The sequence below is a fragment of the Aplidium turbinatum genome, chromosome 6 (genome assembly GCF_918807975.1).
Source record: "Aplidium turbinatum chromosome 6, kaAplTurb1.1, whole genome shotgun sequence".
Taxonomy (NCBI): Eukaryota; Metazoa; Chordata; class Ascidiacea; order Aplousobranchia; family Polyclinidae; genus Aplidium; species Aplidium turbinatum.
Window position 1 is genome coordinate 9,898,005 of NC_137477.1, and position 14,416 is coordinate 9,912,420.

Here is a 14,416-nt window from a genome sequence, read left to right on the forward strand (position 1 = left end):
GCGGGCGGTTTTGGTCGTCTTGTCTAAATTCGTATTTTGTCGCTTCAAATTTTGCAGACCAGCTATTTTTGGCATGTATTGTTTTCGTTGTGATGGTCAGAAATAAGAACGAATAGAACTGATGTAAATAGGAAGTCACCACAAAGAGCAATCCTTCTTTTTTGATTGAAAGAAATCTTGTTTAGGTTGAGGTAAGTGCGACAACGGGGTATTAAGTGCACTATAGAACATTAATGTCAGGAGAGGAATGGATTTGATCGAGCTTAAAATAGTATTCCATCAGTTATTCAACGTAATTATATATTATCTATACTCAGTTGTATTTTTTTAGGTGTGTTAGATTATTTTTTCTGATGAGGGCAAAGATTTTTGTCGAAAACGTTTGAGTTTATTATATACCTTAGTTTATTATATTGGTTGAATGGTGCTTTTCGATCCCGTTAGTTTACCATCAATTAATCATTGTCTGTTTATTTAAAAAAAAAAAAAACAACAAAAAATGTCTGTGATATTGCAAAACTACTTCCTCTCCAAAGCTACTGTATATTATGCAAAGTTGTGATGTTGCTGAAGAAAAACTTCTGGCCTGCATTTGAAACTGAGAAAGCTGGAATCGACAATCTTCACATCAAACATTTAGTGGTTCATCTTTTTTGAATGTCATAGCTATAAATCCAAAGTTTCAGTGTAAAGCAAGTAAATTATTATAAACAATATTGAAGAATCGCAACAGAAAAGCACGAATCCGAAAAAATAAACTAATGTTTTAATATTTTAATCAGGTTTGACATTTATGAAGTTTCTGAAGATGGAGCTTAGCTATTCAAGACGTTTAATATCAGCCGGAACAAGCAGAAGTTTAACTCTTAACTGTTAAGTTGGGTCCGTCAGTTACCACATGTAGCCTATACCTTTTTGCTCAAAATGAATCTAAGATTGCATGTTCTACTTTTAGCGATTTCGGGAATGGATTACCCCTTGACCATGTCAGTTAAGTCTTTGGTTTCTGAAATTATAAATGTAACACTGGGCATAATTTAGCAAAAGTTTAACAAAAGTTTGATCTTTAAATATTTTTATAAGAAAAGTAAGAAACGCAAGAACGGGTGATAAAAAAACAACTTGAAATCATTTTTTTTAACAAAAAGTGCCAGCCCCTAAATGAAATCTTCTATTTATAATAAATTATTTATGTTTCATAATGATAAGTAAGCTAGCTCTTATTTCGATTTTAATTTTTAAATTATCAATGCAATGCAAGTCTTATTTTGCTGAATAGCATTGTTGACTTACTTGCCGGGTTGGCATAAAAAGTTTCATAATGATAAGTAAGCTAGCCCATATTTCGATTATAATTTTGAAATTATCAATAGGCCTACAATGGAAGTCTTATTTTGCTGAATAGCATTTTTGACTTACTTGCCGGGTTGGTATAAAGAGTTAGATTTTGGAATATGGTAGGTGCTCGTTCGATGTCTTGTCTGGTTAGTGGTTATTCGTAAAAATCTTATATTATGCAGTAGATTACTGATGTCATATCACAATTATCCAAACGACAAAAATTTAAAGTAAGTAATAACAAGCAGGAAATGTAGAAAAAATGACGACAATAGATATGGGCCTACCAAAATATCCACGGAGTGGACACTGAAAGATTTGATAAAAATTAGAGGGAGATCGAAAAGAAGATAGAGAGATGATGTCGAAAAAAAGATTAGTATCACCTAGATCAAAACTGCAAAAAATGGAATTGAAACGTATGTGTGGAGCCATCTGCCAGCAATGGTATAACCAACTGATGGTAGCATCAAAAATGAAGACTCGGCTTTGTAAGCAAAGAAACAAAAAGACCACGCAAGGATGGTTCAACCCTCACCGCGTGCAGATAAGCATCCAACTTAAAGATTTAATTAACTTCCTTTTTCTTTGTGTGAAGTTCTCAAATCTCTATATTCACCATTCAGCTGTTTGTATTTGATGGAATGGCAACAAAGTGAATCCTTAACGACAAGAGTTGCGTCCTTGATTCAAACCCTTCCAAGTAGGGTACTCCAAGCTAATAAGATTTTGTTTTATGAAACACTCCCTCAGTTCAAGGATAAATGTTATATCAATCCATAACACTGGATTTTGTTTTTGTTTGCTATCAGCATCACTCGCTTCAAATTAATTAAACCTAAGCATAATAAAACTATCTCGGCTGTTTTGTAAACTAATACTTCCCATGAAACTGAAGCCTATGTCAGTGGAAATGACAATGGAATAGCTTATAACACCAAGTTATTTTTGAAAACACATTATAGGCATACTTATTATAATCCATATGTAGTTACTGCACCACTAGTGTGAAATTGTAAAGAAAGGTCTACTGGGCCCAACAAAATTTTTAACTGAATTTGAAGTTAATTTTTACAGTTCAAGCAATGGAAGCAATCAATTAAAGCCGTTCTCAAGAGAATTTCTTTACAACACTGTAAAGAAATTTCTATTATAGATTTCTTAATTAAGTCAAGATTGCTAAAGGCACTGAATATTACTGAGAGTAATGAGTTTATTGATCAATATTGTATCAAGTTGCTTTCTTGAAAAAAAGATGCAGACATGCTCAACCAAAGCAGCAGAACATTATGGGTCTCTTTTAAGCTTTTGTTAGCTCTTTATTGAACCTATTTAGATTTAGTATAGATTTTTAATTTTAGGAGCAAAATGGTTGGAATGGCTAGCCAGTAGCCAATCTAATAAAAAAAATAAAGAGCCCTTCAGCCCATAGCGTAGATACCAAACTCATGTTCAACAAACGTTTCGAAAACAAAATCGTTTTCATCAGTTTCATTTGTTTTTATTTTTGACCATCATAACGAAAAACAACATATGCCAAATATAGCAGAAGTCTAGAAAAAGGTAAAAGCGATGAAACGCGAACGTTATGAAGTGTTTGATACCAAAACAGGACAATCAGTTCAATAGTACTGTCCATCATTTTACTTATTCGTTTTTTGCATCATCATTTTTCCTCATATCACTGTTTTTATCATTTCTTTTAATAGCGCTGAAGGTGAAAACAGTTTAGTTTTTGAAACGTTTATCGATCATACATTTAGCACTTACGTTTTGGGCTCTTTGTTTTTTGGTTAGATTTTTATTCAAACAATGTTTAACCTGCAAAAGTTCTGAGTTCAGAAAATTGATTTTAAGTGAATGTTGTGAACATATATTTGCTTGTCTCAATTTATCTTTTCTTTCCCTTCCGATGCTCGATTTTGGTTATTTTTCATCAATCCAACGTTATATGATTATCTTCTATCAGCCTTGACTAAATAGTTTTCACCTCAGTCCAGTGCCCATTCTAGCTTTTTCTGATGATAAGCCTATTTTTACTTTTGATGCCGTGGAAGAAAACTATTTTTTTTTTTGAAATTACTAAACTTGTGACCTTAAACCAATCAATTTTTTGGCTTCAAGACTTTTTATTTTCGAGTTTGGCAAGCAAGCCGCATTGAGTGACATGAATTAATAAAGGGAAAATGAAGACAGGCAATACACAACATTACAACAGGGTTGAGCATTATAACAAGATATTTTACATATTTACAAATAGTTTTAACGGTCGAACGTTTTCAGCTTAACGTAAGCCCTCATCAGAAATCTGGAATATTTTTAAACTGCAATAAATTTCAACTTCTTGAAGGTAACTAGCTAATTGGCTATGAGCATCAAGAAATATGCAGCGATTAAAAGCAAAAGTAATTAAAGCAATATAAAATCAAGAACCTGCGATACTTGCATGAAAGCTCTTTCTTATTACAATTAGGCTGCTCTTAATTTCAATAGTTATCCTATATTTTTGGTTTACAGCAATTTAGGGTGTGTGGTGCAGATATACAGTGCTTGTTCCTGATTAGGTTGTCTTTCTGAATGTAAAAGAAACAAGTTTGTTATTTCAAATAAAACTTCAGCGCTTAGGTTGGAGATTAGAAATCATGCCGATCAAGAGAGGACATGTTGCTCCTAGGAATGTCTGCCTTGATCGAATAATAAGAAAATGTGAAGGGAAAAGTAAGTGCTGTGCATTGCTTTGTGCTAATTAAGTGAGTGCAATTTTAAGTTTCCATAAGTCTATGCTGCAATGTGTCAGTTTTAAGAAAAACTACTTTAGAGATTCAAGTGAGAAATTAGGCTCGTGAAACGTATACTGCAATCATCAAGAAGTTTGCAAACTTTAATACTGGCAGGCCAAATGTAGTTAACGGGATGACACTACCGACCTCACCTCCATGTGACAAAGTGCTTAAGTTATCTATTTCCTGCCTGCACAGAAATAGGTATTGTTTTACTTCTTATTAACAACCAGAAACTAGCATAGAGAATCAATCCTCTACTTTAATCTACGATAATACGCTTTAATATCACCTGTGATTGAAAATGTAGAAAAAATGGGCGGGAAGGCAAGGGAGCCAGTTTTTGTGTCGACTTTCATGAATTATATTCAGTGTCTTGTAAATAGACAGCCGTGTGCTTTCGATAGATGCAAGCCGATGTTTTTTGAGCTTAGGTCATGTCGAGAAGACCCCCGCACCAGTTGGTCTCGGGGTTTTAGGTGAAAGGAAAGGGAGCTCGATTCACTTCGACGTTTTTTGCCACACTAAAGCAATTATCTTAAAGCCTCTTCCAATGTGATTTACAAAATGATATGTATGGTGGACCTTTGCACTATACATTGCAAACGCAACAGTTTGCATGAATTGGTCATGGTTTGGTTATTGCTTTTGTCATGAGTAAAGTTAAAACCTGGTTTTTAATATAATTCTTGTGGAAAGATGAGTCAGCCCCAAAAGCCAGGTTCAACGCAATTATTTGCGTGCATCATAATGTTTCTTTCAAGCGTGCTGAGGAATGTGATGTTTTGACGTTATGGCGTTTTTACGTTGTGATGTTTACTTTAGCCTTTATGGCCAACAGTAATAGATCTAAATGGTTCTGCTATAGTTTGCTTTGTCAAGTTGTATGACGGTGCGAACGCTTGACTGGAATCAGAATGATATCCACTTTTTGTGCTTCAGGCACGTAAAAAGCTAAAAGTAGACAACAAATGTACGTTGTCAATTCTCAAGTAATGATCTTTGAAAAAAAAACTGACTCAAAAGGTGACAAGGCTACGGAAAGAAATTGCCCTCAAAATTTACTCGCATCTACCAAATGACTGTTATCACCGATGCCGTGGTAAAACCTTACTTGGTGCTATTTTTCGGCCATGGTTAGAAATGTTTGCCCTATCAAATTGTCCAGCTGACTACATCACTGGATACGCGTCGATTGAAGACTCAAAAGCATAGCCTAAGCCCACGTATAGAAAACAATCGCTTTTTGTTTTGCAGCACTCTTATCGCTGTGTAATGCAGGCTGCAAAAAAACATTTTCTGTGTTATAAAAATGTGACGTCGTCTTTGATTTTTGATTCTCATGTAAACTACACTACAACTGTGGACAAAGCACAGTCATTTCAAATGTTCATTATAATAATTTTCATATTTCTATTTCCACAAGAGTTGAAATTTCGGAGCTGAATTACAAATCTCTTTGCCTTTAAATATCTAAATAATTTTGATTTTATCACTGACACGCTGGTTGATTTTTCCAAACTATTGTAGTTGGGTGGTGCAGTTGCCATTTATGTTGTAGGCCTATCCAGGCTTTCACCCAGTGGCTGAAGATATTTGAGATTAAGTGGGCCGGAAGGCAAGAAATCCAATCTTCGTATTCACCTTTATGCATGTCATTTAATGTCCTGCCAAAAACACGATCTTGTGCTCATGAGTGGTGTCGAACCAGTGCCCTATTGAGCATCACATCAGCGCCCTCACCAAACGGCAATGCAGCCGATCCAGATGTCATCAATTGTCAAATGTCATCGTTGCTTTAACAAGACGTGTCAAAGCTGTTGTATAGACAGATGTCTTTAATTTATATAACAGCTCTACAGAGAATACATCACCATTTTTTACTAGCTTAAATCAATTTTGGTCGTAGACTGTACTGTAAATAAACATAGCGTCTACTTTCAAGGAGATGTCAAAGCTGTTGTACAAAGGCAAATGTCATCAATTCAAACAAAAGCTTTATGAAGAACATATGAACATTTTTTACTGGCTCAAATCGATTTTAGCTGCAGACTTTCCTGAAAATAAACATAACGTCTACTTTTAAGAAAAATAAGAAAAAAATGAACGACTTTGCTCAGCACGAGAAACCAGATTCCAATGACGTTCTTTTGATTGAATGATAAACTATCGATCGACATGAACCCATTTTTCATGAGGCTAAAGGTAAAGAGACTTTTATCTTTTTCTCTCTTGGTGACCAGCGGTGACCGGTTGCAGTCGAGAAGACCTGTGCTGTTAGAAACAACCACCATATTAACAAAATTAATGTCCAGTAACGTTAAAATGATGTAAAAATAGCAAATTTTCCTCGCTTAGATGGCATTGTTTCCATTGTTATTCCATAATGTATCAAGTTAATGGAGGGTGCCCTTATTTTTCCTTGCGGCGATGTTGTGTACAAATCACGTGATGCGCGGAGATCACGGCAGGTCCATATCGGAAAATGAATGACTAAAAACTGTCAGCAATTTGTTGGTCAATGTTTAAACAAAGTTCTTTTTTTTTAAATTTTTTCGAATGTTTTGCTTTGAGTATCCAAAGACCCATCAGGTTTTACCAAGCTGAATGTGCAATAACAATAATAATTGGTAGTCGGACAACTCGGCATGCGACAACTCAGCAAGTGCTTCAAAGTCAGCAAATGAGATTTATGTGCTCACTGCTCACACCAGACGTGCTTGCTAATCGCTTGTCAAACTCATTTTGCTGACTTGTGACAAAGTGACATTCCAAGTTATGGCTTGCTCAATGCTCAGTTGTTACTTGCTCTGTTTCATCATTTACCAATTTCAGCCACTTGCTGAAATGTTGCTAGCTCAGTTGTCACTTGCTCAGTTGTCATTTGCTTAGTTCCCAACTGCTGACTTGTAGGAGACTACAATAATTTTATCAATAAATATATCTTTGTTTTATTTCAGATCAGATGTTTGTCATTGGCAACGCGCAAATTGAAAATTGCGCAATTATTTACTGTAACGACAGTTTTTGCTCCAAGAGTGGATACAGAAGAACAGAACTAATGGAGGTGCTGGCTGATCTTTCAAACATAAAACAATCTTTACAATATGTTGTCCAATGTTTATTGATGGAGTATATTCAATTTTCTAACAAATTTTATTTAGGAGACTTATTTTTTATTTAGGAGTAAAATTATTTAAAAAAAAGAAAAACGTTGAAAAAGATATAAATTGAAGTCAAAGAAGTCAACACGTTGAAAAAAAGCAAACGTTCTCATCCGTCTCCCTAACACTAATAAAAAAAAGTTGTAAAATTGACGTAAAAATTTCACAAATAAATTTGCCTTTTGTAAATTTTACATTTGAAATAACGCGTCAAAGGTAGGCTATGTTGTTTCTAACTGATTGAATAAAATCTTACCCCTTAACCTATTGAAAAGAACAGTTTAGGAGTGAGGAGATTCTGGGTTGGTAGGCCGGCACAGTGATCTTCGTCTTATTGATCTTGCAAAGGGAAAAGAAAAGTTAAAGTTTAATAATACTAGTTCTTACTTTGGGTAGCACTGACTCAGCCAGCAAATCAGCCGGCACTTATGTTGATTCAACACAGAAGTTTGAATGAATCAACGTTAAAAGAGCAGCTATTTCACTGGCTGGGTTTATTCACTACTGACCACACACAAAGCTGTTATCAGGTTGGTGATTATTTCATTTCAGTCACCATCCACTTGCAAGTTCCTGTACGGCGTTAAAACTGCTGCGAGCGACATCCAGTGCGTACACGAGGCAATCAGCAAAGAAACGGAGACTGAGATCAATGATATGTGCTTGTACAGTAAGAATGGTATGTGCAGTAGCAATTTCTTTATAAAAAGTAATAAATTTTAAATTCATAAATTCTGTAAGAGTTGAAAGAGTAAAATCATCGATTGAAAAAATATGTCTGTGTTCGCATAACTTACACTGTTTGCTTTGAAACAGTAGGCTACAATACGGTTGGGCTGTTTGCGACATAAGTTTTGGTCGACCGAAAATTTTACTCTACGACAAACGGTTCAAAATGAAATGAAACAAATTTTTCACAAAGAAAAGGTAATTTAAAGTAACATCAATAAACGTTGTGTTAAAACGAAATGTCGTCTCATTTCAAATTGTCATGTTTTTATTGTTAGTATAAACACTTATGAGCCTGAATAAATGGGAAATCCACGAAGAGTGTATGATCATCGAGCAAGATCCCCCAATAAGTTGTCAAGTGCTTTCTCGCTTTTTCTTGCATTTCATTGTTTCCTCCTGACAACGAAACAAAATTAGTTCTAGTTTGAAACCAAGGAAAACGAATTTTTGCAAATGAGTCTAACAGAGCAACAGTCATAATAAATTCAATAAGAAAGAATTGCAGTTATTTGTATGCATTTTTGAGACCTTCGTGGACTTTAGTTTAAAATTCAAGTTTCCCTCTAAATGTAATTACAAATTGCTTTACCGAAATGTTGTGGGCAGCTAAACAAGAAATATTTTAAGTTCTACAGCGACTAGTAAAAGCGCACAGAGCTACAATGTTTTAGTCGACAGTATCTTTGACAAAGTGTGGCTTGGAGTTCTGTGAACGAAAAATAGTCCTACATCATTATGTGTTACTATTACGTGTTACTATTAGAAAATCATGTAAAAACGTATAAGTCTGCAGTAAATATTGCAGAATACACCACGAAAAACTTGTTTATTCATTCGTGCGCAACACAATAGAATCATTAGCCAATAGAAGTCAGGCCCATTTTTTACTAAGGTTAACACGCCTACAATATTCGAGCGTATTGTTAGCAGGTGACAGTGGAGAGTTCGAAGTTGCTTCGTAATTTTGACAGTCAAATCGACAAAATGTTAAGTAAAGTAAAGTAGTTTTGCTTAGCTCTACTTCCTAATACTATTTTGATTCTCAGCGTTACTGTGGTGATGCAATGTAGCGTGGGACAATAAATAATTCCAGGACACTGAATAAAAACCTCATTGACCGAAACTGCTTCTCTACCAATCAACTGGCTTTGTTTTTAAGCCGCTAGAAGAGGCTACTGAGGCATCACGGAAGCAAAACATTTATAATGCCATACAGTGGCGTAGCCAGAAAAATTTTTTTGGGGGGGGCCAAATATTTGATGAAATGAGGAGAACGACAAAGTGTTTGATTAAGCCATCTCCACCTGATGTGCAGTAGCGTATCCTGGTGGGTTGAGCAAGGGAATCAATAGAAGTGGTGGGGGGTTAGAGCGTGCCGAAGGCACACATATTCTAGGGGAGACCGGGGGCATGCCCCCCCGGAAAATTTTTGCAAATTTACACTCAAATAATGGATTATAGCGCCTTCTGGAAACACTTTCAGGGTAATTTTTGTATGAAATTTATTACCAGATAAACAGCTATTAACTTATTAAAGGTAGCTCTTATACACGAACGGGCAAAAACTGCGCCTAAAATTAGAGAACACCAAAAACAGCTACACAAAAACTCAATAACTACACAAAAACCCAACAAAGTAAGCCATTCTGAAATTGCTCCACAAATTAGTTAAAAGAAACGTAAATCTTGCGCGATTTACGATTTGCAAAATTTTATTGGTGTCTTTCTGTGTGTCTAAAACAAATCCTTGGGGGTGTTAATAGCCAGATGTCTTAGAAAACGTTATAAATTTCTACAAATTTTATTATATTTTCAACAGAGGGCTCAACTTCGGAATCCAAAATTTAAAAATTTGGGGGGGGCCATGGCCCCTTTCGCCCCCCCCTGGCTACGCCTATGATGCCATACTAGTGAGCTTACATTAGATACCCACTTAACATGGGATTGCAACAGTGGCGTAGCCAGGGGGGGGTTGGGGGTTACAGCCCCCCCTTTGGCACGCGTGTGACGTCACGATATTGAGAATGATGCTTTTAGTCTTTATGTCTCTAAAACAAAGTTTGCCTAATTTTAAACGAAACTGCATTAAAAGAGCGAGTTTTGCCAATACCAAACATTCAAGTATCTCAGCCAGGAATTAGCAACAAGAAAACATAGAGACTTAGCTTTATTACCGAAAAATGCCGAAGAAAACATGATCTTATCCTTTTGCTATGCCACCGGACAGCACCATTTTACAGGAATATTCATACCCACATTTTTTGTTGAAAACGCTCTCAGAATGCACCAAATTCAAAGTAATATTTCAAAACTTTCTGGGGGGGGGGGCCCCAGACCCCCCGCCGCTGGATGTCGCCTTCGGCAAACACGCCGTCAGGTTTCGCTCACCCCCCCCCCCTTTCAAAATTCCTGGCTACGCTACTGGATTGCAAAACCACCAACCTAAAAAATCAAGGATTGAATTTCTTTTTTTGGATAAGACATTTTACGAATAATATTAATAATAATGTTATCAAATTTTTGAATTCATGGATAAACATGATTCAAAAATGAAAGCAATTCAACCAAGCAAAAGTTTGTTAAAAATTATGGAAAAAATTGATTTAAATATGCTATATTACAGCCATATACTGCGTTTCAAAAGCTAAAAGCTAACACTGTTAGGATACCAAACGAATTTTCTCCGAATATTTTACATCGAAAATTTTCGTGTCAAAAATTTTCTTGTATTAAAGTTTTTTAAGTTTTTTTTAAAGTTTTTTACGTGATTTTAAAAGTCAAGAATCCAGATAGTTGTATAAAAATTCTCTGTGATTAAAAATTTTATTAGCCTACTCCTTTTGTTTATTCTTGGCGACTTTTAGTTAGCTGAAAAAGTAAAGTCAAAAGTTTTGATGCGATAATTTTTTAACATTTATTGCAAACGGTATCATACTTTCTTTTAAGATATACTTTGTCATTGTTAAGCCATCATTAAAAGCCTTCGACATAAGTATAAGCTACTCGTTTATAAGGTATTAATAAAACAAACCCGGGGATGTTCATTCATAGAGCACTTGTAGAAACGACAACTTTTGCATAAGTTACACAAATATGGAAGTTGTCTGCAGAGCCGCGTGATGAAAGCCCTGGTACGACGCTCATAGGGTTCGACACCGCCCAAGAGCATGTGGCTTTGTCATTGGCAGAATACTTTAAATGACAAAGGTGAACAAGAAGGTTGGCTTCCTTGCCTTCCCGTTAATTAATCTAAATTTTCAATTACCAGGCGTAATTAAGCTTGATCACGACAAAACGTTTTCGATGTTATGTAATCTACAATATGTTCTATTCAGTGGCGTACGCAGGATTTTCTCAAGGGGGGGGCCATTGAGAGTAGCGTAGCCAGGAATTTTGAAAGGGGGGGTTTTACGACCGACACCCAGCGGCCGGGGATCTGGGGGACCTCCCCCAGAAAATTTTGAAAAATTACTTTGAATTTGGTGCATTCTGAGAGCATTTTCAACAAAAATGTGGGTATGAATATTCCTGTAAAATGGTGCTGTCAGGTGGCATAGCAAAAGGATAAGATCATGTTTTCTTCGGCATTTTTCGGAAATAAAGCTTTAATGCAGTTTTGTTTAAAATTAGGCAAGTTTTTTTTAGACTGAAAGCATTATTCCCAAGCATAAAGAGACTGAAAGCATCATTCTCAATATCGTGACGTCACACGCGTGCCAAAGTGGGGTTGTAACTCCCCCCCCCCCCCCCTTGGCTACGCCACTGGCCATTGATATCTCAGACGTCTTCATGATATCCCAGTATGGTTTAGGCTTACAGAACACTATTCTACTTTGGCATACCTGGGGTGGGGTAAGTGGATTGGGCCATGCATTTCGTATTGGCTTAGTCTATAAAACAACATTGTTACAGTGATTGCTTTGACAGAGCAATGCAAAACATATTAAATGCCTTAATCTACGTCGTTAACTACTAAACCATTTTTAAGGGGGGGCCATGGCCCAATGCCCCCCCCCCCCTGCGTACGCCACTGGTTCTATTTCACGCTTCACTTAGGTTTGCAATAAATTGTAGACTTGTCCAAGCAATCGTTTTGTTTGCCCTTTCTGCTTATCGAAAGCATCAATCACTCTTAAGGGTCATAAACCCCTTTGATGCTCCCCTGTCTAGTTAATAACTGTGTCTTTATCTGTCTTGATAAACCCAGCTGTTTGTTAAACGTTTCTTGTTCCTGTGCTCAAACTATTTGTGTCTCGAGAAATCGATCATTCTAGTTACCGATCAACATTTTAACGCATTTCTGTGATCTGGTTATCTGATAGTAGGCTAATCACCCGATATGGCTACAATTAGTTGAAAATGCTCTTCTTTAGTATGCATCAGCTGTTTTTTGTTCTGCCTATAAGCTATGCTTATAGCAAGCTAAGACGAGCTTAAGTAAATATGGATTTCTTAAACAGAATCTTAACACCAAAGGTTGTTAATCATGCATTATTTAGATTTTCTGCATGGAGTGTGTAATAAAAGGTCATCAAAGAATCAATCAAGCGTAAAGTATTTTCAACGAATTTTTCCCGCCACAGGGCCGCGTGTGACCATTTTCATAATAAAAATACAAACCTTGTGTGAAAAGTTTAGCTTTTTTTTTTATAAATAAAAGGACAGTTTTGGAGTAAAAACATCAGGGTAATGTTTTACATTTCTACCGCAATGTGTATGCCTATTAAGCAGGAAGAAGTAGGCTACTTTACTAGATGTAGGCTACTTTCTTTGTGTTGTAGTGATATAGACTCACTGCCACTGCAGCGCTGTTTTGCGAGTTAGACTACTAGATAAACTGATGTAGCCTATGCAAGTTATACAATGGATAGCTGAGAGCATGGAAATGTTGAAAAAAGTTTCTGAGAAAAGCATTACGCAGCTTTGAGCCGTATATATCGTTACAGTATATGCGTGCTTTATGCAGTGTTCTAAATAGCAAATACTTGTAGTTTTAAAATAGCACTGTAGCCTATCTATCGCAAAGATGCCATTAAGCACTGTTAAGAAGTGAAAAGTGTCAACGTTATAAGCTACGTACTGACCCGTTTTGTAGTAATACAAACCACTGAGTTTTAATTAAAGCATTTATTTTTAAAGCTTTGGCAGAGAGCTTGCTTTGTTGAAACATAGACAAACAAAACAAAGTAATCTTAGCGGGATTAACATGTTTTATTACACTAAGATATAACCTAATTTAAAAAATCAACTAAAACGTTTTCAACACGTAGGCTACGTATCATGGTGGCCTATATAAGAGGTCTTGACAACGCTCATGCTGCTGTCTGGACTGGAGGCTGATTGTCAGGATTTTGCTGTCTGGCGTTTATCTCGGATAATTTGATATCTTGAAGCAAAACCAAGCAGCACTGAGTTTCACACAAGCTGAAGTGTAATGTGGCCTTTCTACTAAGCTTTCTTGTACATAAACCACACTTCATCAGACAAAAGAAAGCATCTCAAAGCTGAATGATTTTACAATAATTATCAATTGAGAACCAGCCAAAAATAAATGCTGTTGACAGCGGTAGCACACAAACATCAATATTCATTAACAAGGCACAATTATCATCAACATAACGTTATTGTTGGATCTAATCTACCTTGCTTGAAAATCAACGAATATGTGAAGTTAACCTCATATGCTCCAACGTATACTTCGATTTTTCCAACTCACTCGGTGTATGTGCACTTGCAGCTACAGTATAATTACGCTTCCTAGTATATTTTTACACTTTTCAGACTTTAACAATCATTGAAATAAACTTTAGTTTTTTACTCAAATATATAGCACTGAAGCAAATTTAGCATCACTAGGCCAGTGCTATCTGCACACAACTGTATGCTTCATCACATTCAAGTTTGCTCGTGAGATAACTTTAATCCATTTAAGACGTTCCTGCTCATTTTTTGAAAACCTATAGACTGATAATTTTGATAAGCTTGAATCATAGTTTCCTTTACACAGTGGAACACAGCACTTTAATGGCATGATTAACTTGACACTAACAAGCAGCAACTGTAGCAGTGGTAGGCTCTTGTATTGTATCATAGTTAGCTGAACGAATATTATGATTATTATTTTATTATTTATTTGCTTCATATCTAAAAACAAAAACAACGAAATAATACACAAACTGCAAATGCACAAAGGTCACAGAGAGCCACTTTGGATGCCGTCGATTTAACATTTCACTAAATGGGCTATCTACTGTTACAAATTTACATACAATGAGCGTTGGAAGAATTGAAAGTATTCAGAACGATAAAAACAATCAGATGACATCAGGTCTGATATAAAGCGATTTGAGGAGAGAATGCAACGGTTGATAAACGAAAACATGATTTTCCTCAATAAAGCAT

General features: G+C 35.9%; 1 protein-coding gene across 1 annotated transcript in view; it reads left to right on the plus strand.

Annotated features, from left to right (window-relative positions):
* The first annotated feature begins 3,980 nt into the window (after nt 1-3,980).
* Nucleotides 3,981-14,416, plus strand: part of LOC145771566 (voltage-gated inwardly rectifying potassium channel KCNH6-like) — a 69,796-nt gene continuing 59,360 nt past the window's right edge. The window contains exons 1-3 of the mRNA XM_082583271.1: nt 3,981-4,056; nt 7,079-7,185; nt 7,835-7,961. Coding sequence (XP_082439397.1) covers nt 3,981-4,056; nt 7,079-7,185; nt 7,835-7,961 — 310 coding nt within the window. The remainder of the gene's footprint in view (nt 4,057-7,078; nt 7,186-7,834; nt 7,962-14,416) is intronic.